The sequence below is a fragment of the Scyliorhinus canicula genome, chromosome 1, assembly GCF_902713615.1.
Source record: "Scyliorhinus canicula chromosome 1, sScyCan1.1, whole genome shotgun sequence".
Lineage (NCBI taxonomy): Eukaryota > Metazoa > Chordata > Chondrichthyes > Carcharhiniformes > Scyliorhinidae > Scyliorhinus > Scyliorhinus canicula.
In genome coordinates, this window is record NC_052146.1 from 99,539,408 (window position 1) to 99,565,161 (window position 25,754).

A 25,754-nucleotide genomic window follows, 5' to 3' on the forward strand; every position below is an offset into this window, starting at 1 on the left:
AGCTGATCATGGGTGGTGACTTACGGTCCTGGACCCAAGATTGGACCGGTCGAGTGCTAGGTCGGGGAAACTATCAACAATGGCAAAGGAACTGCGGGGGTTCGTGGAGCGCGTGGGAGGGGTAGATCGTGGAGATTTGAGAGACCAAGGAACAGGCAATATTCATTCTACTCCCATGTACGTAAGGCTTACTCCAGGATAGATTTATTCGTGCTCGATAAAACATTGTTAGCAGGGGTTGAGGACACTGAGTACTCAGCAATTGTGGTTTCAGATCACACACCACGCTGGATAGACCTACGGACAGGTATGGGAATGCCCCAGCGCCCACAGTGGAGACTAGATACAGGGCTGTTAGCAGATGAGGAGATCTGTGAACGAGTGAGAGGCCATTCGGGGTACATAAAGATCAATGACACGGGAGAGATTGCAGCTGGGGTGGTCTGGGAGGCACTGAAAGCCGTTATTAGAGGGGAATGTATTTCGATTCGAGCCCACAGGGATAAAACTGAGCAGTCGGAGCTGGACAGGTTGGAAGGAGAAATCTTACAGAAAATAGACAGGAAATATTCGGAGTCTCCAAATGAGGAACTCCTATAGGCTGGTTTAGCACAGGGCTAAATCGCTGGCTTTGAAAGCAGACTAAGGCAGGCCAGCAGCACAGTTCAATTCCCGTACCAGCCTCCCCGAACAGGCGTGGGAATGTGGCGACTTGGGGCTTTTCACAGTAACGTCATTTGAAGCCGACTTGTGACAATAAGCGATTTTGGTTTTGATTTTCTGAAGGAGCGTCAGAGACTTTAAATGGAGTTTGGGCTCCTTTTCACAGGTAAGGCGGAGGGTCAGCTGAGGGGGGTAAAAGTGGGAATATATGAACATGGGGAGAAAGCTAGCAGGATGCTGGCGCATCAACTGAGGAAACAGGAGGCAGACCTGGGGTGGTGAATGAAGTGTTCCGGGAATTTTATCGCCAGCTAAACGAGTCGGAACCTCTGTTTGGGGAGAAGGGCATGAATCAATTTCTAAGGCTTTTTATTTTAATAAACATTTTATTGAGTTATTTTTTTGGCATTGTAACAGCAGCAAGATAGAAAATGTTCATAAAAATATTAACATAGTGCAAATACCGCCTCCCTCTCCCACAGGTTCCACCATTACTTACCTACGCTAGCCTAACCGCCCCCCTGCTGACGATCAATTCTCTGCGAAGAAATCGAGAATGGTTGCCACCTCCAGGCGAACCCTAACACAGAGATCCTCTCATGGCGAACTTAATTTTCTCCAGGCAGAGGAAGCCAACCATGTCCGATAGCCAGGTCTCCGATTTTGGGGGCTTCGAGACCCTCCATGCTAGTAATATCCGCCTCCGGGCCACCAGGGAAGCAAAGGCCAGAACATCTGCTTCTTTCTCCTCCTGGATTCCAAGATCCCGCGACACCCCGAAAATCGCCACCTCTGTATTTAATACCTTGGACATGACTTCAGCAAACCCCTGCCAAAATCCCCTCAGCTTTGGACATGCCCAAAACATGTGGACATGGTTCACTGGCCCCCCCGCACACTTCGCACACCTATCCTCCACCCCAAAGCATCTGCTCATCCGGGCCACTGTCATGTGAGCTCGGTGCACAACCTTAAATCGGATCAGGCTGAGCCTGGCACATGTTGACCCTACTCAACGCGTCCGCCCAGACGCCCTCCTCTATCTCTCCCCCCAGCTCCCCCTCTCACTCTTGCTTTAGCTCTTCGGTCTGCATCTCCTCTAATCCCATAAGCTCCTCATATATGTCCAAAACGCTCCCCTCTTCTATCCATCCTCTAGAAACCACCCTCTCCTGAATCCCCCTTAGTGGCAGGAGTGGGAAGGTTGTTTGTTGCCTCTGGAGAAAGTCCCCCACCTGCAGATATCGGAATTCATCTCCCCCCGCCAGTGTAAACTTCTCCCCCAGCGCCCACATACTCGGAAAGCTCCCCTCTATAAACAAGTCCCCCATCCTCTCAATCCCTGCCCCCCAAACCCAGAACCCCCCCCCCGTCCATCCTCCCCGGGGCAAACCGGCGATCATCGTAGATTAGGGACCAGACCGAGGCCCCCTCTGCTCCCACATGTCCCCTCCACTGCCCCCAGACTCTCAGGGCCGCCGACGGGAAGGGCAGGAGGGGCAACTGGGCCGTTACCAGTGCCCCCAGATTTGTGCCCTTACAAGAAGCCGCCTCCATACACATCCATGCCGACTCTTGCCCCCCCCCCCCCCCCCCCCCCCCCCACCAGCCACCTCCGAACCATGGCTATATAAGCCGCCCAGTAATAATTGCTGAAATTCAGCAGCGCCAGCCCACCCTCCTCCCGACTCCACCCGAGCACCCCACTGGCAGGGACCCGCCCCCACACAAAGCCCGCAATAACTTTATTGACCCGCTTAAAAAAGGACCGCGGGATGAAGACGGGGAGACACTGGAAAACGAATAGGAATCTCGGGAGGACCGTCACCTTCACCGTTTGAACCCGTCAGAGACAATGGGAGCGCATCCCATCTCCGGAAATCCTCCTTCGTCTGATCTACCAACCGGGCCAAGTTCAATTTATGTAGCCTGTCCCAGTCCCTCGCCACTTGGATACCTAGGTACCTGAAACTGTCCCCTACCACTCTGAACGGCAGTTCCCCCAGTTGCCTCTCCTGACCCCTCGCCTGGACCACAAAAATCTCGCTCTTCCCCATAGACCAGGCGAATTCCCCTAAAATTCCCATCCCCTCCATTGGATGAGACATACAACAGCAGGTCGTCCGCATACAGCGAGACTCTGTGCTCCACCCCCCCGGACCAGCCCCTCAAGGCCCTCGGAGCAATTGCCAGCGGCTCTATAGCCAGCGCAAACAGCAGTGGGGAGAGGGGGCATCCCCGTCTCTTCCCACAGTGTAGTCTAAAGTCGTCCTGTTCGTCCGTACACTTGCCACAGGAGCCTGGTACAGCAATCCGACCCAGTCAATAAAGCCCCTCCAAAATCCGAACCGCTCCAGCACCTCCCACAAACATTCCCACCCAACCCGGTCAAAAGCTTTTTCCGCATCCATCGCAACCACCACCTCCACCTCCCCACTCTCCGGGGGGCACCATGATCATGACCTAACAGCCTTCCCACATTGGCCACCAGCCGCCCAACCCCAACAAACCCCGTCTGATCCTCCACAATAATGCCCGGTATACAGTCCTCAATCCTGGAGGACAAAACCTTGGCCAACAGTTTGGCGTCAACGTTCAACAGGGAAACTGGCCGAAAAGATCGACATAGCTCTGGGTCCTTGTCCCAGGTCCTTGTCCCGTTTCAGGATAAGCGAAATCGTGGCCTGTGACATCGTCTGGGGCAGAACCCCTCTTTCCCTTGCCTCGTTAAACACCTTCATCAACACCGGTCCCAATATCCCGGAGAACTTTTTGTTGAACTCCACTGGGTACCCGTCCGGTCCTGGGGCCTTACCCGACTGCATGGTCTCCAAGCCCTCCACTATCTCTTCCAACCCGATCAGGGCCCCCAGCCCTTCTACCAGCTCCCGGTCCACCTTAGGGAAAGTCAGCACCTCCAGGAAGTGCCTCATCCCCTCCGGCCCCGCACGGGGTTCCGACCTGTACAACCTGCTGTAGAAATCCCTGAACGCCTTGACTCACCCCTGCCGAGTCCCCAACTAATTTCCCATCCCAGTCAATAACTTTCCCTATTTCTCTAGCTGCCTCTCTCTTTCCGAGCTGCTGTGCAAGTATCCTGCTGGCCTTCTCACCATGCTCGTAAATCGCCCCCTCGCCTTTCTGAGCTGTTCCACTGCCCTCAGTGTGGTTAACAAACCAAATTCCGCCTGTAGCCTCCGCCATTCCTTTAAAAGCCCTGCCTCTGGCGTCTCCGCATACCTCCTGCCAACTTGTAGAATCTCTTTTACATATGCACACCCCCCATTGTGCTTCCGTGAGCTAGCTCAGCCAGCTAGCTTGGTGGCCCCCACCCCCATAAAGTCTCCCACCTATTGTTCCCTTGCTCCCCTCCCCCCCCGCTCGTACAAACAAATTCCATCCTCTAACAATCCCCAAACCCAGCAAGAAAAAACAAAAAAGAACCACCCACCCAAACTCAAACAGGCACGCCTCCATCCCACAAAAGTGCACATCAATGAAAAAAAAAGGACATTGCCAACATCCACCGATAAAGGAACCCGAAAACAGAAAATAAACTCCCCCCCCCCCCCCCCCCAAACATAACTCCTAAAACAGAAACGAAACAGAAAGAGGAGACAAAACCAATTTAAAACAGAAAAAAGGGCCCAATATAGGCCAACAAGTTGCAACAAAGTTTGAAAGTTCTCAGACCCCCACCAGCCCTTTTCTTTTAGCAACGTCCAGCGCATCCTCAGGCGACTCAAATTAATGATGCTGGTCCTCATGTGTGACTCAAAGATGAGCTGGATACAGCAGCCCGAACTTCACCCGCTTCTTGAAGAAGATTGACTTAACTTGGTTAAAGACTGCCCTCTTTGTCGCCACCTCCACACTCAGGTCCTGGTACACCTGCAGGATACAGTTGTCCCACTTGCAGCTCCGCGTCGTTTGGCCCACCGAAGAATACATTCCTTGTCCAGGAACCTATGGAATCTCACCACCTTTGCCCTCGGAGGGTCCCCCGCTCTCAGCTTCCTCGTAAGCGGTCGGGGGAATACCCCCTCCCCCAGCAGCTTTTCGAACATACCCGCTACGTATGCCCCAGTGTCTGCTCCCTCAGCCCTCTCCGTGAGCCCGACAATTCTTAGGTTCTGCTGGCGGGACTGATTCTCCATGTCCTCCACTTTCTCCAGAAGCCTTTTCTGCTGGTCCCAAAGCATCCCCACCTCCAGCCCCACCGCTGTTTGATGCTCCTCCTGCTCAGCCAGCGCTTTCTCAACCTTCTGGATCGCCTGATCCTGGGCGTCCAATCTGTGCTCCAGCCGATCAATCGATTCATTATTCGGATCCAAACATTCCCGCTTCTGCTTGGCAATAAAGTTCTGGATGGCTTGCATCAACTGCTCCGTTGGTCGCTGCGCCGCCATCCCAGGAGTCCAGTCCTCAGCCATGCTGTCTCCTGCTGCTGGTTCAACACAGCTCTTGGCTAACTTTTTATTTCTGCCTTTCCGTGCACTTCTGGTTCTTTTCTCCATACACTAATACGTGGAAACGGTGCCCAATTGCCTCAGCCTTCGAATTCATCGTCTAAACCCAGAAAAAGGTCCGGGGGAAAGGTCCAAAAGTCCGACCAGAGCGGGAGCTACTAAATGTGTGACTTACTCCTTCATAGCCGCCACCGGAAGTCATCCTGGTTTAGGCTTTTAATGAGTCCAAGGAGCTGGGAGTACTGCCCCCAACGTTATCACAGGCATCAATTTCTCTCATCCTGAAGCAAGACAAGAATCCGGAGAGCTGTGGATCGTATAGTCTAATTGCCCTCTTGAATGTAGATGCCAAATTATTGGCAAAGATCCTGGCCATTCGAATAGAGGATCGTGTCCCGGAGATAACTGGAGAGGATCAGATGGGATTTGTAAAGGGCAAGCACCTGACATCCAACATTAGACGGCTTCTTAATGAAATTACGATGCCAGCGGAGGGGCGCGAGGCTGAGGTAGTGGTCGCCATGGACGCGGAGAAGGCTTTCGACCGGGTGGAAAGGAAGTATCTATGGGATATTTTAGGCAGGTTTGGGTTTGGGCAGGGATTTGTTGATTTGTTATTGTACCCTGCCCCGGTGGCAAACGTAAGAACTAACCGAGTTCAGTCGGAATACTTTAGTCTCTGTTGGGAGACAAGGCAGGGATGCCCGCTCTCCCCATTACTGTTTGCCCTGGCCATAGAGCCCTTAGCTATGGCCCCGAGAGCAGCAAATGCCTGGCGGGGCATAGTGAGGGGGTGGGGGGTGGAATACAAGGTCTCTCCCTATGCGGACGATTTGCTGCTTTTCGTCACGGACCCGGTTTTGGGGGGGGGGGGGGGGAGAATAACCAGAATCATGAAGATATTAGGAGAATTTGGGTGATTTTAAGGCTACAAGTTAAATATGGGAAAGAGCGAGATGTACGTGATGCAGGCATGGGGGCAGGACAGGAGACTGAAGGAGCTACCTTTTAAAGTGGTTGGGAGGAGTTTTAGGTATCTGGGGATTAAAGTGGCCAAGGATTGGGAGCAGCTTCACAAGTTAAATCTGGGCAAAGCAGTGGATCGAATGAGAAGGGATTTCCGTAGATGGCACATGCTCCCACTGTCGCTGGTGGGGAGGGTTCAGACGGTGAAGGTGACGGTCCTTCCGAGACTGCTTTTCTTTTTTCAATGTCTCCTGATTTTTGTCCCAGAGGCTTTTTTCAAAAGTATGAATGCGGCGATATCGAGGTTTATATGGTCGGGTAAAACCCCAAGAGGAAAGAGGGCACTCCTGGAACGGACCCGCGGAGAAGGGGGTTTGGCTCTCCCGAGCTTTATTAACTATTACTGGGCTGACAACATATCGATGGTCAGGAAGTGGGCAGTGGGGAGGGGTCGGTCTGGGAGTGGATGGAGCCAGCATCCTGCAAAGGTACGAGTCTGGAGGCTTTACTGACGGCATCCCTGTCGTTCTCGCCAGCTCGATACTCTACAAGTCCTGTGGTGGTGGCAGCCCTAAGGGTGTGAGGGCAATGGAGGCAACATACGAGACTGAAGGGGGTGTCAGTATGGTTACCGATTTGTGACAATCACTGGTTTGCCCCGAGGGGGCTGGATGGAGGCTTTAAGGTATGGCAGCGGGCAGGGATTGAAAGGTTTGGGATCTATTCATCCAGGAAGGCTTTCCAACCTTGGAGACTTTAGAGGAGTTTGATTTGCTGGTGGGAATGGGTTTCGGTACCTTCAAGTGCGGAACTTTGTACGGAAGTAGGTCCCAAGCTTTCCTCAGGATAAGGTAATGTCAAACACAGGGGTTGGAGGTGGGAAGGTTTTGGAGATAAGAACATAAGAACTAGGAGCAGGAGTAGGCCATCTGGCCTCTCGAACCTGCTCCGCCATTCAATGAGATCATGGCTGATCTTTTGTGGACTCAGCTCCACTTTCCAGCCCGAACACCATAACCCTTAATCCCTTTATTCTTCAAAAAATTATCCATCTCTATCTTAAAAACATTCAATGAAGGAGCCTCAACTGCTTCACTGGGCAAGGAATTCCATAGATTCACAACCCTTTGGGTGAAGAAGTTCCTCCTAAACTCAGTCCTAAATCTATTTCCCCTTATTTTGAGGCTATGCCCCCTAGTTCTGCTTTCACTCGCCAGTGGAAACAATCTGCCCGCAAATATCCTATCTATTCCCGTCATAATTTTATATGTTTCCATAAGACCCCCCTCACCCTTCTAAATTCCAACGAGTACAGTCCCAGTCTATTCAACCTCTCCTCGTAATCCAACCCCTTCAGCTCTGGGATTAACCTAGTGAATCTCCTCTGCACACCCTCCAGCGCCAGTACGTCCTTTCTCAGGTAAGGAGACCAAAACTGAACACAATACTCCAGGTGTGGCCTCACTGACACCTTATACAATTGCAACACAACCTCCCTAGTCTTAAACTCCATCCCTCTAGCAATGAAGGACAAAATTTCATTTGCCTTCTTAATTACCCGTTGCACCTGTAAACCAACTTGATGCGACTCATGCACTAGCACACCCAGGGAATTGTTAGAGTGGGAAGGGGCCCCTATCAGAGAGGTGACGAGGAAGTGGGAAGAGGAGCTAGAAGGGGAACTGGAAACTGAACTGTGCGAAAAAGCCTTGAAAAGGGTAAAAGCTACCTCGCCCTGTGCTAGACTTAGCTTGATTCAGTTCAAGGTAGTCCACAGGGCCCACCTAACGGTAGCCCGGATGAGTAGGTCCTTCGAGGAGGTGGAGGACAGATGTGGACGGTGTGGCGGTAGCCCGGCCAACCACGTTCATATGTTTTGAGCTTGTCCGAAACTGAGGGAATTCTGGCAGGGATTTGTGGATGTTATGTCAGAAGTCCTGGAAGGTAGGGTAACTCCGAATCCAGAATTGGCAATATTTGGGGTGTTGGAGGATCCGGAGAAGGGGGGGGGGGGGGGTGAGGGAGGCTGATATCCTGTACTTCTCGACCCTGGTGGTCCGGAGACGGATCTTGCTGAAATGGAGGGACTCGGAGCCCCCAAAGTCAGGACTGTGGATCAGCGACATGGTAGGGTTTCTCAGTCTGGAGAAATCAAGTTCGCTCCGAGAGGATCAATACAGGGAGATTTGCCTGGAGTTGGCAGCTGTTCATCGAATTCTTTAACAAAAATTGAACATCAGCAGTAAGGGGGGGGAAAGAGAGAAAGGGAAAAGGCGGTTGGGAGGAAAACAGGAGGCATGGTAATGTTAAATAAGGAGAGGGAAATTAGTATACAGGTAATTGGGGATAGGGCGGAGATAGTGGGGTATTTTGTGCGCCCACCCGCTGGGTTGTTTTAGAAATGTCGTTAAATTGTGAAAATTACAAATGCTTCAATAAAGTATTTTCTAAAAAAAAAAATCACTGCAACCCCATCTAACCCAAGGGAAATTTGGCATGGCCAATTCACCTACCTGCATATCTTTGGACTGTGGGAGGAAACCGGAGCACCCGGAGGAAACCCACGCAGACACTGGGAGAACGTGCAGACTCTGCACAGACAGTGACCCAAGCTGGGAATCAAACCTAGGACTCCGGCACAGTGAAGCCATAATGCTAACCACTATGCTACCGTGCTGCCCCACTCCCTCTCTCCCCTAGTCCAGTCTCTTCCCACTTACCCTTGTGATTCCTCTGATACTCGGGCCCCTTAACTGTCCTTTCAGATGAAGCAGAATTTCAGTTGCATCTCCTTTTGGTTAGTCTGCTGTGCTTGCCGTCCCTAATGCAGGTCTCCTCTACATTGGAAAGACTAAATGCAGACTGGGCGACCACTTTGCGGAACACCTTCACTCAGTCCGTAAGCACCACACTAACCTTCCTGCCACATGCTATTTTAACCTGCTACCCTGCCCAGTGGCCACATTTCCATCCTTGGCCTGATATTTACAGTGGAGGAACAGCACCTCATCTTCAACAGGCACTTTACAGCCTTTTGGACTTAACACTAAATTCAACAACTTCAGACCTTTCTTTCCTTCACTTTGGTAATTTTTTCTCCCAACCTGGAATCCACAGGTTGCAATCCACAGTGCACCCTGTAACTTGTTTTGCTTTCACAGAGTGCTGACCCTTGGTCTGCTATTAAAACATTGAACTATCTTTATGCCATCATCATCACCTTCTTTAGTCTTTAACACTACTTCATCAAGAGAATTCACAGATTCAAAATAATTGGCCAAAAAGGTATGTGAAAAAAACCTTTTCACTGAAAGGATGGTGGAGTCTGGAACAAACTCTGAGAGTGGTGGCGGCAGATTCAATCGAGGCATTCAAAAGGGAATTGGATTGCTATCTGAAAAGTGAGAATCGGGATAAGACAGGGGAGTGAGACTAGGTAGGATACTCTTTCAGGGAGCCAGTGCACACTCAATGTGCTGAATAACCTCCCTCTGCACTGCATTCTGACGCTGTATGGGCTCCAACTTCCAGGAATTCTTTCCTAAATATCCAAACTCTGGATCCCATCTATCTGCCTTTTCTAGTCCAGTCTACAGGCTCTATGTATGTCTATTTAGTCAGAGTCTTTAATGCGGGGGCATCATGGAAATAAAAAATGACAAAGCTTCCTAAGGACATATTAGGACAGATGATGAAAAGCTTGGTTAAGGATATAAAGGAAACCAAGAAATGGAGAGGTTTAGGGAGGGTAGACCAAAGCCTAGGGCCTAGGCAGCTGAAGGCTCAGCCACGGACTTTAAAAAAATTAATTTGCAGGTTGTGGGCGTCATTCGTTAGGCCAACATTTATTGCCCATCCCTAGAAGGTGGTGGTGAGTTGCCTTCTTGAACCCTGTAGTCCTTGAGGTGTAGGTATAACCATAGTGCTGTTAGGGAGGGAGTTCTAGAACCTTGCCCCAACGACAGTGAAGGAATGGTGATATAGTTCCAAGTTGGTGTGGTGAGTGACATGGAGGGGAGCCTCCAGGTGATGGGGTTCCCAGATATCTGCTGCTCTTATCCTTCTAGATGGTAGTGGTTGTGGGTTTGGAAGATGCCTGGACATTGTCCAGGTCTTGCTGCATTTGGACATGGACTGCTTCATTTTCTGAGAAGTTGCAAGAACATTGTGCAGTCATTCTCAAACATCCCTACTTCTGACCTTATGATGGGAGGGAAGCATCATACCATGCAGTGCTAGTCTGAGTCACCCGAGGACATCCTCCGCGACTGCTTGGAGTTTGTGGACTGGTCCATATTCAAGGCTGCGGCAGCTAACCTGGACGAGTATGCAACCACCGTAACAGACTTCCCCAGTGTGTCAAGGACTGTGTACCAAAGACGACAATGTGGGTGTTCCCCGCTCACAAACTCTGATTCAACCAAAGGGTTCACTCCCTGAAGTTCCGGACGGAGGCGGTCAAGTCTGATGACACGGACCTATAGATGAAATCCAGGTACGATGTACGGAAAGCCATCAGGGATGCGAAAAGACAATACTGCATTAAACGGCAAAAAAGGCCAACGTCACTAACCTAAGCAGGGCCTTCATAGCAAGAGGATTAGAGTATAGGAGCAGGCATGTCTTGCTGAAACTATACAGGGCCTTGGTAAGGCCACACCTGGAATACTGTGTGCAGTTTTGGTCTCCTTATCTGAGGAAGTACGTTCTTGCTATAGTGCAGGGAAGGATTACAAGGATGCTATAGTGCAGGGAAGGATGACTCCTGGGATTGACGTTTGAGGAGAGATTGAGTCAGTTAGGATTATAGTTGCTGGAGTTCAGAAGGAGTGTGGGATCTTATTGAAACCTATAAAATTCTAACAGGACTAGACAGGATAAATGCAGGAAGGATGTTCCCAATGGTGGTGGTGTCCAGAACTAGGGGTCATAGTCGAACGATACAGGTTAAACATTTTAGGACTGAGATGAGGAGAAATTTCTTCACCCAGAGTGGTAAACCCGTGGAAATCACTACTACAGAAAGTAGTTGAGACCAAAACATTGCATGTTTTCAAGAAGGAGTTAGAGTTTATCTGTTGGGGCTAAAAGGCCCCAAAAATGTGGGAGGAAAAGCGGGTACAGGTTACCTGGTTGGATGATCAGACTTGATCACATTTAATGGCGGAGCAGGCTCGAGAGGTCTTCTCCTGCTCCTATTTTCTATGCCTGCCTCATTATTGTTTTTGGAACTTTGCTGTGCACAAATTGGCTGCCACAACGATTAGCACTGTTGCTTCAGAGCGGCAGGGTCCCAGGTTCGATTCCCGGCGTGGGTCACTGTCTGTGCGGAGTCGAACACGTTCACCTCGTGTCTGCGTGGGTTTCCCCCGGGTGCTCCGCGGAGTTTCCTTCCACTAGTCCCGAAAGACGTGCTGTTAGGTGAATTGGACATTCTGAATTCTCCATCTGTGTACCGAAACAGGCGCCATAGTTTGGCGACCAGGGGATTTTGACAGTAACTTCATTGCAGTGTTAATATAAGCCTACTTGTGACAATCATCAAGATTATTATTAACTTATAGTAAACCAATGCCTATGAAGCGCTTTGGGATCTCCTGAGCAGGTTAAAAAAAAGTGATACAAGTTCTTTGCAAGATATTGAAACTGATTTTCCACTTTTATGCCCATTCATTTTAATGGGTGGAAAGCCACAGCCCAGGTGAGGACAAAAGCAGAAAATTATTTGGGTGTATTTTTAGATATTGAAAGTTTCTTCGGCATGTAAATTTTACAAAGTCTCTCCCAACATTGGGGCTATAATTCAAGTAGCTCCAGCAGAGGGCAGCAGAGCAGAGCTACTGATCAGCTGTTCTGGGGAAATTTGCATACGTTCAGTGCGGTCAGCCTAAGTTGAAGGTGGTTTGTGATGGGGCTGTTGTCAAGTGACAGTTAAACCCGAAACACTTCATGAGTGTTTCCCACCCTACCTCCTCCTCTAACCAAACACCCACCCCACGGTGGTTGGGAAGCGGGAGCAGGGGCCTGTCGTGAAGGTGAGTGAGTGCCTTTAAATTTGCTTACCTTTCAGCGGGAGCAGGGTTTGAGGTAATATCAGGTAAGCTCTTCCTTTCTTTTTCTTTTTCTTGTTTTTTTTTTAAATCTAGAGGTGATGTCAGGGAAGGCAGTACAATGCTCCTCCTGCAGAATGTTTGAGGTGAGGGGCGCCGTCAGTGTCCCTGCTGATTTCATCTGTGGGAAGTGCACCCAACTCCAGCTCCTCAAAAACCGTGTTAGGGACCTGGAGCTTGAGTTGGATGAACTTCGGATCATTCGGGAGGCAGAGGGGGTCATAGATACAGTAGGAGCTTCAGGGAAGTAGTTACACCAAAGACTGGAGATAGATGGGTAACTGTAAGAGGGACTGGGAAGAAGCAGTCAGTGCAGGGACCCCCTGCGGTCGTTCCCCTGAGTAACAAGTATACCGTTTTGGATACTTGTGGGGGGGACAACTTACCAGGGGTAAGCCATGGGGTACGGGCCTCTGGCACGGAGTCTGTCCCTGTTGCTCAGAAGGGAAGGGGGGAAAGGAGTAGAACATTAGTAATTGGGGACTCAATAGTCAGGGGCACCGACAGGAGATTTTGTGGGAGCGAGAGAGACTCACGTTTGGTATGTTGCCTCCCAGGTGCAAGGGTACGTGATGTCTCGGATCGTGTTTTCCGGGTCCTTAAGGGGGAGGGGGAGCAGCCCCAAGTCGTAGTCCACATTGGCACTAACGACATAGGTAGGAAAGGGGACAAGGATGTCAGGTAGGCCTTTAGGGAGCTAGGATGGAAGCTCAGAGCGAGAACAAACAGAGTTGTTATCTCTGGGTTGTTGCCCGTGCCACGTGATAGTGAGATGAGGAATAGGGAGAGAGAGCAATTAAACACGTGGCTACAGGGATGGTGCAGGCGGGAGGGATTCAGATTTCTGGATAACTGGGGCTCTTTCTGGGGAAGGTGGGACCTCTATAGACAGGATGGTCTACATCTGAACCTGAGGGGCACCAATATCCTGGGGGGGGAAGATTTGTTAGTGCTCTTTGGGGGGGTTTAAACTAATTCAGCAGGGGCATGGGAACCTGGATTGTAGTTTTGGGGTACGGGAGATTGAGAGTATAGAGGTCAGGAGCACAGATTTGACTTTGCAGGAGGGAGCCAGTGTTCAGGTAGGTGGTTTGAAGTGTGTCTACTTCAATGCCAGGAGTATACGAAATAAGGTAGGGGAACTGGCAGCATGGGTTGGTACCTGGGACTTCGATGTTGTGGCCATTTCAGAGACATGGATAGAGCAGGGACAGGAATGGTTGTTGCAGGTTCCGGGGTTTAGGTGTTTTAGTAAGCTCAGAGAAGGGGGCAAAAGAGGGGGAGGGGGAGGTGACTTAATAGAGGCATACAAAATGATCAGAGGCTTAGATAGGGTGGACAGCGAGAGCCTTCTCCCGCGGATGGAGGTGGCTAGCACGAGGGGACATAGCCTTAAATTCAGGGGTAATAGATATAGGACAGAGGTCAGAGGTGGGTTTTTTACGCAAAGAGTGGTGAGGCCGTGGAATGCCCTACCTGCAACAGTAGTGAACGCGCCAACATTGAGGGCATTTAAAAGTTTATTGGATAAGCATATGGATGATAAGGGCATAGTGTAGGTTAGATGGCCTTTAGTTTTTTTCCATGCCGGTGCAACATCGAGGGCCGAAGGGCCTGTACTGCGCTGTATCGTTCTATGTTCTAGCTGTCAAGATTTATTAATTCTCCATTCCAGGACATTCACGCACGTTTAAACTTAGGTGCTGATGTAGTCCAATGAAATGGAGAGCCTGGACAATATCAGACTGTAAAGAACCCCTAATGTTTCAGTCATTGTCAGATGAAACAAAGTATCAGCCAAGTAAACCAAATTATCCACCTGTGCCCCTCTATTATTTTTAATTTGCTAACCCCAAGATGTATTTCTTAGATTTCCAAATAAATACAGATGGCAATGTGTTATCAGAGTAATGTGGCATTTTGGAAAACAGACAATAACCAAGATTTCATCATTAAAGCCTAGACACATTTAAGTCACTTTAAAAATACCTTTTGGAAGATGTAGTTTATGGCCCGTTTTCTCACACCAACCTAAAGGATGGATGTCAGGGGAGTCTGCATTTATCCAGAAATCATAGCATTCAGAGTAGCCATCGAAATGTAACCTGATCCTGTATCCATGGACCTGCCAACAATTTCACATTATTAACCATTTTATATTTAAAACACTCTTTTGCTACAATTAATTGCATTAATGTTTTGATTTCTAATCAAAATTACAGATCACAGGCCCTTGATACCTCAGACTGATTTCCTCTTTAATTCTTCCCTTAGGCAGTCCGTAGGAGTGAAGGATGACTTGCTTTCAGACACAAACCAAGTTCTCAAATGACCGAGGAGCCCAATGCATTACCTACAGTCTCTATCACATGAGGCTTTGAAGTTGTCCTTGAAGCCTGTCCATCTGCCTTCCTTGGGCTTGCTTTCCATGTCAAAGCTCCAAGTAGAGCACTTGGTTCGAGGGTCCAATGTCAGGTATGCAAACCATTTGGCCAACCCAGCGGAGGTGATCAAATGTAGTCAATGTTTGGGTGCTGGGGATGTTGGTCTGAGTGAGAACACTGATGTTTGTGCACCTATACAGCCAATAGATTTGCAGGATCTTGGGGAGGCAGTGCTGGTGATACTTCTCCAAGGTTTTGAGGTACCTTTTTTAAAAAAAGGTATTGCCAGCTGGCCCAGCATTTATTGCCCTACCCTAATTGCCCTTGAGGGGGCATTTAAGAGTCAACCATATTGCTACGGATCTGGAGTCACACGTCGGCCAGATCAGGTAAGGGCTGCAGGTTTCCTTCCCTAAAGGACATTAGTGAACCAGATGGGATTTTGTGACAATCGACAATGGTCATCATTAGACATTTCATTCCAGATTTTTATTTAATTCAAATTGCTTCATGGGCCGTAATGGGATTCGAACCAGAATTCCAGGAGCTTTATCTTGGGTCTCTGGATTACGAGTCCAGTGACAATACCACTACACCGCCGTCTCCCCGCATCTGCTGTACATAGTCCATGTTTCTGAACCGCATGGGAGGGTGAGTATCGCCACTGCTCTGTAGACCATGACCTTGGTACCAGGTTGGAGGTCCTGGTCTTCAAACACTCTCTTGCTCAGGTGACTGAAGGCTGCGCTGACACATTGAAGGCAGTGTTGAACCATGTCGTCAATGTCTGCCTTTGTTGACAGTAGGCTCCCAAGTTATGGAAAGTGGTCCATGTTGTTCAAGGTGCTTTGTCATGGGATTTTGTTTCCCGGGGGAAGCTTTGCGGCAGGGGAAGGTTGGTCTTACGGATGTTTAGTGTAATGTCCATGCTTTCATGCTTGTCAGTGAAGGTGCTGATGATTGCTTGGAACAATCCCCTGTAACTCTCATATTTTAGAGTTTTAATTTTTCAGTTTTGCACAGAAACAAAAGAAATCCAAAAAGAGGCACTCAAACCTATGAAAATATGTAGAGCCCAAAAATAACAAGATTAACTGGATTGTGAATGCCTCATCCATGAGTTGATTAAACCTCGTTTGATCAATTACTTGACACTTGCGTCCCAAAAGGTTCACATGATCACAACAAATAGGAGTAGGCTATTTAGCCTATTGAGCCTGTTCTGCCATTCGAAAAGACCATGCTGATCTGGTTGGACCTGAACACATTCCTGCCTTTGCCCTTTGTCCATCAAAAATCTAACTCGGCCTTAAATGAGCGGGGGCGAGAGAGGGGCGAGGGCGAGAGAGGGGCGAGGGCGAGAGAGGGGCGAGGGCGAGAGAGGGGCGAGGGCGAGAGCGAGAGAGGGGCGAGGGCGAGAGAGGGGCGAGGGCGAGAGAGGGGCGAGGGCGAGAGAGGGGCGAGGGCGAGAGAGGGGCTAGGGCGAGAGAGGGGCGAGGGCGAGAGAGGGGCGAGGGCGAGAGAGGGGCGAGGGCGAGAGGGGGGCGAGGGCGAGAGGGGGCGAGGGCGAGAGAGGGGCGAGGGCGAGAGAGGGGCGAGGGCGAGAGAGGGGCGAGGGCGAGAGAGGGCGAGCGCGAGAGGGCGAGCGCGAGAGAGGGCGAGCGCGAGAGAGGGCGAGCGCGAGAGAGGGCGAGCGCGAGAGAGGGCGAACGCGAGAGAGGGCGAGCGCGAGAGAGGGCGAGCGCGGGAGAGGGCGAGCGCGAGAGAGGGCGAGCGCAAGAGAGGGCGAGCGCGAGAGAGGGGCGAGGGAGGGCGAGCGCGAGAGAGGTTAGAGGGAGGGCGAGCGCAAGAGAGGGGAGATGAGCGCAAGAGAGGGGAGATGAGTGCGAGAGAGGGGAGAGGGAGGGCGAGCGCAAGAGAGGGGAGAGGGGGGGTGAGCGCAAGAGAGCGGCAAGGGTAGGTGCCAAAGCAGGGGATGCTAAAGGGAGCGCGCAAGAGTGAGTGCGCTCCTTGCATCTCCAAAAATCAATCCACTCGAGTAGGACCCAATCACCACCTGGGCAAAATACAGCCTTTTGGCCAATTCATTGGTCACCAGCCAATCAAGCGAACTAAGTTTCACCTGAATCGTTCGGGTGCCGAAAGGTCTTGGTTTTGCTGTCCAAAGCTAGCAGCACCAAATACTATGTTGCAACTTTTTGAATTCCTCCTTCTCTCTGCTGCTTGACTTAAAGATACATGTCCATTAAACATCCATGGATCAAAAATTATAACGGCAAAATCAAAGAAAGGGGAAATAAGGGAATTACCATGCAGAACCTTCCCGTACACCTGTCAAGTCCCCATCAGAATCTTTCAAAAACAAATTAACCTAAATATTAGATGATATCTGAAGTAATAATAACGTAGATGGAACCAAGCAGCTGAAGGACAGCAGTATCTGACGAAAGATCACGGATCTGAAATATTAACCCCAACGTCGAATCACTTTGAAGGAGAGACTGTGGTGTAGTGACATTGTCACTAGACTAGTAATCCAGAGATCCAGGGTCAAATCCCACCAGAGCAGATGGTGAAATCTAAATTCAATAAAAATCTGGAATTTAAAGTCTAATAATGACCATTAACCATTGTCGATTGTTGTAAAAATCCATCTGGCTCACAAATGTCCTTTAGGGAAGCAAATCTGCCATCCTTACCTGGTCTGACCTACATGCAACTCCAGATCCATAGCAATACGGTTAACTCTTAAATACCCCCTCAAGGGCAATTAGGAATGGGCAATAAATGCTAGCACAGCCTGCAACGCCCACATCCTATTAACAATTTTTTAAGAAACACAGGTCATTTGGCCCATCATGTCCATGTTGGATCTCCTGCAGAAATCACGTATTGCCACTCCCCTGCCCTCACCCCAGTTTTGTTTATTCACTCGTGGGATTTGTGCTTCACTGGCTAGGGCACCATTTATTCCCCATCCCAATTTGTCCTTGAGACGGTAATGGTGAGCTGCTTTCTTGAACCACTGCCGTCCATGTCGTGTAGGCACACCCACATTGCAGTTAGGGAGGCAGTTCCAGGATTTTTATCAGCACAATGAAGGAACGTCGGTATATTTCCAAGTCAGTATGATGAGTGGCTTGGAGGGAACGTCAAGGTGGTGTTCTTATGTATCTGCTGCCCTCGCCCTTTTTATATTAAGGAGCAATTTAAAAAGTGGTCAATCCATCTTTCCCGCACATCTTTGCGTTGTGAGGATGAGAACCACGCAGACACCGGGAGAACGTGCAAACTCCACACGGACAGTGACCCGGGGCCAGGGTCCAGGGTCGAGCCCAGGTCCGCAGCGTCATGAGGTAGCAGTGCTAACCACTGCCGCCCTTGTCCTTCTAGATGGTAGCCGCGTGGGTTTTGAAGGAGCATTGGTTATTTTCAGATATTTAGAGAATATAGCAAAAAATTTCAGCACAGAAAGCAGCCACTTGGTCCATTAGATAAACAAGCTCGTCAGACTAATCCCATTTTCCAGCACTTGATCTGTAGCCTTGGAGGTTACAGATTTTAGATGCATATCCCAACACCTTTTAAATGAGCTGAGGGTTTCTGCCTTGATACCCTTTCAGGCAGAGAGCTCTTTACCCCTACAACCCTCTGTGTTAAAACATTTTCCTCATCTCCCCTTTAATCCTTCTGCCAATCACTTTAAATCTATGTGCCCTAGTTACTGTCCTTTCCACTAAAGGAAATGGGTCCTTCCTATCCACTCTATCCAGACCCTCATAACCTTGTGCACCCGAATCAAATCTCTCCTCTATTCCAAGGAAAAAAAACAGCTTCACCAATCTTTCTTGATAACTGCAATTTTACAATTGCCTCTGTACCCTAATATAATTATATACTTTCTGTACTAAGGTGACCACAACTGCACATACTACTCAAATTGTGGCCTCACTAACATTTTACATAATTCCAGCATAAACTCCCTGTTCGTGTATTCTGTGCCTCAGCTAATAAAGGAAAGTATTCCATATGCCTTCTTAGCCACCTTACTGACTGGTCTGCTACCTTCAGCACGAGTAGCACAAGTGGATAGCACTGTCTGTGCAGAGTCTGCATGTTCTCCCCATGTCTGCGTGGGTTTACTCTGGGTGCTCCGGTTTCCTCCCACAGTCCAAGGACATGCAGGATAGGTGGATTGGCCATGATAAATTGTCCTTAATGACCAAAAAGGTTGGGGGGGGGGGGGGTTGTTTGGGTTACGGGGATGGGGTGGAGGAGAGGGCTTAAGACTCGATGGGCAGGGTGGCTTCCTTCTGCACTGTATGTTCTACGTTCAGGGATCTGTGGACATGCACTCCCAAGTCACTCACTTCCTCTGCACTTCCTCCCATTTATTGTGTATTCCTTTTCCTTCTTTAACCTCCCCAAATGCATCAAAGAATAAAGAACATTCCAGCACAGCAATAGGCCCTTCGGCCCACCAAAACTGCACCGATCCAGATTTCTTATTTAGACCTACTACTTATTGCCCAATCGTATATCTCCATTCCCTGCCTGTTCAGGTGTCTATCAAGATACATCTTAAACGTTGCTATCATGCCACCTCCACCACTTCCACTAGCAAAGCGTTCCAGGCACCCACCACCTTCTGTGTGAGAAACTTTCACCGCACATCTCCCCAAAATTTCACCCCCCCCCCTCACCTTGAACATGTGCTCCCTTGTAATTGAGTCTTCCACCCTGGAAAAAGGTTCTATTCAACTTGTCTGCATCTCTCGTAATTTGGTAGACCTCAATCAGGTCTCCCCCCAGCCTCCGTCTTTCCAACGAAAATAATCGGAGTTAATCCAACTTCTCCTAATAGCTAACACCCTCCAGACGAAGCAACATCCTGGTAAACCTTCTTTGCACTCTCTCCAAAGCACCCTTGTCCTTCTGGTAGTCATGATGTGGAGATGCCGGCGTTGGACTGGGGTGAGCACAGTAAGAAGTCTTACAACACCAGGTTAAAGTCCAACAGGTTTGTTTCACACACGAGCTTTCGGAGCACGGCTCCTTCTTCAGGTAGTGTGAAGACCATAACTGTACGCAATCTTCCAAATGTGGGCCAAATAAAGTTTTATACAACTGTAACATAACCTGCCAATTCTTGTACTCAATGCCCCAACCAATGAAGGCCAGCATACCGTATGCCTTCTTGACCACCTTTTCCAGCTGCATTGCCACTTTCATGGAACTATGGACCTGAATGCCCAGATTCCTCTGTATGTCAATGCTCCTTGCATTTGTCTGGATTGAACTCCACCTGCCATTTCTCTGCCCAACTCTCCAATCTTTCTATATTCTGCTGTATTCTCTGACAGTCCCCTTCATTATCTGCAGCTCCACCTATCTGAGTGTCATCTGCAAACTTGCGAATCAGACCATCTACATTTTCCTCCAGATCATTTATATACATTAGAAATAACAGTGGTCCCTGCACTGATCCCTGTGGAACACCACCTGTTACAGATCTCCATTCCGAAAAACTCCCTTCCACTGTTACTCTCAGTCTCTTATTGCCAAGCTAGTTCTTTATCCATCTAGCTAGCACAACCCGAATCCCATGTGACGACTTTATCTTTTGTACCACGAGGGACCTTGTCAAACGCCTTACTAAAGTCCATGTAGATGACATCCACAGCCTTTTCCCTCATCAATTAATTACGTCACCTCCTAAAAAAACTATATCAAGTTGGTAAGACATGACCTTCCGCACACAAAACCATGCTGCCTATCACTAACAAGTCCAATCGCTTCCAAATGTGAATAAATCCTATCCCTCAGTATCTTCTGAACAGCTTCCCCACCACTGAATTCAGGCTCACTGGCCTATAATTACCTGGATTATCCCCGCTTCCCTTCTTAAACAAAGGGGCAACATTGGCTATTCTCCAGTCCTCTGAACCTTGCCTCTGGTCAAAGATGATGCAAAGATATTTGTTAAGGTCCCAGCTATTTCCTCTTTTGCCACAGTAACCTGGGATACATCCCATCCAGCCCAGGGGACTTGTCTATCTTAATGCATTTTAAGATATCCAACATTTCCTCCTTCATTATGCTGGCATGTCCGGGAGTATTCATACACCCATCTCTAACCTCAACATCCGTCATGTCCCTCTCCTTGGTGAATACCAATGCAAAGTACTCATTAAGGATCTCACCCACTTCGTCCTTGAGTGGACCTTCTCTTTCCCTAGCTACCCTATTGCTTCTTTTAAATAAAAACGGTCTTGGGATTTTCCTTGACCCTGCTTGCCAACGACAACTGCAAAATGTTCCCTAACAAGTAATGCAATTCCCTCACCCTTCCTGCCACGCCCCGTCTTATCTAAAACATTGATATCCTGGAATGTTAAACTGCCAATCCTGCCCCTCCTTTAACCATATCTCCGTAAGAGTAACAAACTCATAATTACCCACATTAATCCGAGCGCTACGTTCATCCGTCTTACCTGTTATACTTCTTGCTTTGAAGCAAACGCACTCCATGCCCACTAACATCAGTGACTTCCCTCTGCCTGCTCTCCCTCTTTGCTATATTTGTCTTAGTCTCAAGCTGTTCCCCAATCTCTACACTTGCTGGCCTACTGCTCCGGTTCCCACCCCCCTGCCATACTAGTTTAAATCCTCCCAAACCACATTAGCAAACCTCCCAGCCAGGATATTGGTGCCCCTCTAACTTAGGTGCAACCCGTCCTGCTGGTGTAGGTCCCACCTTCCCTGGAAAACATCCCAATGATCCACATATTTGAAGCATTCCGCCATACACCAGCTCTTTAGCCACGTGCTCAACTGTAGAATCTCTCTGTTCCTAGCTTCATTAGCACAGGGAGTAATCCTGAAATGACTACCATAGAGGTCCTGCTTTTTAGCTTACTACCCAACTCCCTGTAATGTCTTTGCAGGACCTTGCTGCTCTTCCTGCCTATGTAATCTGTACCAATGTGGACTATGACATCTGCCTGTTTTCCCTCCCGTTTCTGGATGTCCTATACCCACTCAGAGATATCCATTACATTGGCACCAGGGAGGCAACACACCATCCTGGAATCTCTTTCGCGAGCACAGAAGCGCCCATCTGTGTCCCTGACTATCGAATCCCCAATTAGTATTGCTCCATTATGCTTTTGCACCCCCCCAGCTATATACCCGAATCGGATTCTCACCACCCTTAGGTTGAAATCACAAACTGAGTGTACATCTGAATTTCAAATGAGGGTCAAGATAATAATCTTTATTATTGTCACAAGTAGGCTTACATTAACACTGCAATGAAATTATTGTGAAAATCCCCAAGTCGCTACACTCTGACGCCTGCTCGGGTACACTGAGGGAGAATTCAGAATTTCCAATTCACCTAACAAGCAAGTCTTTCGGGACTTGTGGGAGTAAATCGGAGCACCCAGAGGAAACCCATGCAGACACAGGGGGGGGGGGGGGGGGGGGGGGTGGGGGGGGGGGGGGGGGGGGGGGAGTCGGTGCAGACTCCGCACAGGCAGTGACCTAAACTGAGAATTAAACCCGGTTCCCTGGTGCTGTGAAGCAACAGTGCTAACCACCGTGCTTCCGTGCCGCCCATATTAGAGCCTAAATCTTCCAGGTATGCACTTGGCAGCAAGTAACTTCAACCACGTTTGGCACATATTGAGAAATTATGCGTAGTGTCCTTGATTTCACCACTCACAAAAGGTATTGTCATATCTCAAAATACTGGAACAGGATTCACACATTTCACAGCTCGTGTATCAGCTTTACTTTTAAGGTATCCAATGTGAATCTGATGTAGGAGCCTCTGATATTTAGAGAAGCTTACCTCAGCAACACTAAGGACACAAAAGACTGATGCATGTTCTGGGTCAATGCCCTCTAGTCTCATGCCCAATTTAAATCCATTACGACTCTGGGGAAACAGCTGATACTGTAGAGAAAATAAACATGGCATAAGATGATTTTATATCATTCACTACAACCAACAGTCGAGCTAAACTTGATCCCAGATTGTTCCAGGAGTCAAACTCCAACTCAGGAGTCAATTCAAATTGAGACAAAGTACTAACTCTCTTAAAATCTAGCAACGTGGTTTCAATAGTTAGACAAAGAATGTACAAGACTTCAAAAAATATTCAACATTGAACGATTACATAACCATTCTGCACAGAATGCTGCATTGCTAAACAAAAGTGCTTTTGGAATTGGGTGAAAACAGGGAGTTAGGTGAAACCAGGAGAAGGCAAAGCTAAAAAGACTAAGTGTTGAACTCAGTCTCAGTCCAGGCAGGAGCAGAGCTTAGCTGAGCTTCATAAACATCAAGGTCAGATTCCTGCTCTTATTCACCTCTATGTCAGTGTCACAGTGAAGCAGTTGCGATTTTATGTTTCTTTTTGGAAGAAGGGATTTACTGAGAAACGACACAAATAAGTGAAAGTCAGCATCATTATAATAACGTAATATAAGTAAACAAAGTATGATAAGGGAAGTAAAGTTAGCATAAAGAGATAATTTTTTGTTAAAAAAGGATGCTATTAATTTGAGTAAATAAGGGGCTTAAGGGTAGTCATGGCAGGAGAGCTTGCACCCGTGATATGCTCCTCCTGTGCTATTGGCAAATCACAGAAGGTTCAGTTGCTCCTGGTGACTACATGTGCAGGAAGTGTGTCCAACTGCAACTACTGGGAACCACATTTTGGAGCTGGAACTGATGGTGGATTCACTGTGGAGCATCCGCGATGCTGAGCAAATCATGAATATCACGTTCAGTGACTGGTGACACCACAGGTTAAGATTGAACAGGTAGAAAGGGCATGGATAACCACCAGGCAGAGTAGAAGAAGGCAGGTAGTGCAGGAGTTCCCTGTGGCCATCCTCCTTTCCAACAGATATACCGTTTTGGATACTGTTGGGGGAAGATGACTATGTAGGGCAGGGGTGGGCAAACTACGGCCCGCCAAAGGTCTTTATGCGGCCCACCAAGATCAAGTCATTAAAAAAAAGTGGGTTTTTTTATATTTTTTTTATAAGGTTAATGGGGCTGTTGGGTTACTGGTATAGGGTGGATACGTTGACTTGAGTAGGGTGATCATTGCTCGGCACAACATGTGTTTCATGTGAAGTTTCTTCTTTAAAATATTAATTAATACAAATTAATTGTTTTTTTTTCTTTAAAAACCTTTTATTTTGGCTATTTGAAATATTAATTATTTTACTTATTATACTATGCGGCCCTTTAAAATTGTGAATTTCTGAATGTGGCCCTTGCACGGAAAAGTTTGCCCACCCCTGATGTAGGGGAAAGCAGTGGCAACCAACTTCAGGGCACCTGGGTGGATCTGCTGTACAAGAGGGGAGGAGAAAGAACAGCAGGGCTACAGTGGTAGGGAATTCACTGGTAAGGGGAACAGACAGGTGCTTCTGCCGCCGCAAAAGAGACTCCAGGATGGTATGTTGCCTCCTTAATGCCAGGGTCAGGGATGTCACTGAATGGCTGCAGGGCATACTGAAGGGTGAAGGTAAACAGACAGCTATCGTTGTACACATTGGTACCAACGATACCAATTAGAAGGATCAGAGGGACATAGTGTGCATGCACACTGGTCCCTCAAGATAGAAGGGCAGGTAGGTACATAGTTCTACTAAGTAACTAAATAGACCTATTAGTGAGCTATACAAATACCCACTTCTACTTAAATTACACTATCGATGGTGAGTTTTACCATAACATTTTATTTTAAATATAAATATAAATGAGGCATACGGTATACTTGCCTTTGTTAGTTGAGATATAGAGTTTAAGAGCAGGCATGTTGTACTAGAACTGTATAAAACGTTGGTTAGGCCACAGCAAGAGTATTGTGTGCAGTTTTGGAATCCACATTATAGGACGGATGTGATAGCACTGGAAAGGGTGCAGAGAAGATTTACCAGGATGTTGCCTGGACTGGAGAGTTTTCGCTATGAAGCGAGATTGGATAGAGAACGGTTGTTTTCCTTGGAACAGAGGAAACTGAGGGGGCACATGATTGAGATGTATAGAATTATGAGGACTATAGAAAGGGCTGACAGGAAGAATGTTTTCCCCTTGGTGGAGGGATCAATGACCAGGGGGCATAGATTTTTTAGTGGGAATGAGAGGGAAAATGTTTTCAACAAGGGGGTGTTGGGAGTCTGGAACTTACTGCCTAAAAGGTTGGTGGAGGCAGAGACCCTCATAACATTTAATACACATTTAGATGTGCACTTGCAATGCCAAAGCATAGAAGGCCAACTGCTGGAAAATGGGATTAGTATACTTAGGTGGTTGTTTTTGACCGGTGCAGACGTGATGGACCAAAAGGGCGTTTTCTGTGCTGTAGACCTCTATGACAAGCAGCTGTTATAAAAGTTCTTAATCAAACATAAACCTCTTTGAAGAGCTTGAGTGGTGCAGCTTGCATTTTCTCTTCTTCCAGATAAGAAGCCCAGTTCCAGGTTTTCTTCTTGCCAGGAATAGCCAGGGCTATATTGATTAAAAAAAAGAGAATTGCTAACTTCCAACTCTGAAACATTTACCAACTGAACCCTAGCACTTACTCAGAATTTATTAAAGAAACAATTGTAAGTTACGAAAGCTAGTGTCAAAATACACATAGTTCTACTAAGTAACTAATTAGACCTATTACTGAGCTATGCAAATACCCACTTCTACTTAAATTACACTATCGATGGTGAGTTTTACCATAACATTTTATTTTAAATATAAATTTAGAGTACTCAATTAATTTTTTCCAATTAAGGGGCAATTTAGTGTGGCCAATCCACCTAGCCTGCACATCTTTGAGTTGTGGGAGTGAAACCCACGCAAACACAGGGAGAATGCACAAACTCCACACAGACAGTGACCCAGAGCTGGAATCGAACCTGGGACCTCGGCGCCATGAGGCAGCAGGGCTAACCCATTGCGCCAGCGTGCTGCCCACCATAACATATTGTAATGAATGGAAAAGCTGACATACTCAGTCTTATTTGTTGCCTTTCCCAGTTGCTCAAATCAGAGCTCTCCTGTTTGGTGGTTTATTATAAAACTGCATTAACTGCTGTTTACTTCCTCAACGTTTCTGGTCCACCATACAAAGAACCATTCAGGT

General features: G+C 48.1%; 1 protein-coding gene across 1 annotated transcript in view; it reads right to left on the minus strand.

The window, feature by feature from the left end:
* LOC119974417 (lethal(3)malignant brain tumor-like protein 4) overlaps positions 1 to 25,754 on the minus strand; it is a 115,518-nt gene that overhangs the window by 84,772 nt on the left and 4,992 nt on the right. The window contains exons 3-5 of the mRNA XM_038813682.1: positions 25,032 to 25,126; positions 22,448 to 22,552; positions 14,198 to 14,333 (exon numbers count right to left, since the gene is read on the minus strand). Coding sequence (XP_038669610.1) covers positions 14,198 to 14,333; positions 22,448 to 22,552; positions 25,032 to 25,126 — 336 coding nt within the window. The remainder of the gene's footprint in view (positions 1 to 14,197; positions 14,334 to 22,447; positions 22,553 to 25,031; positions 25,127 to 25,754) is intronic.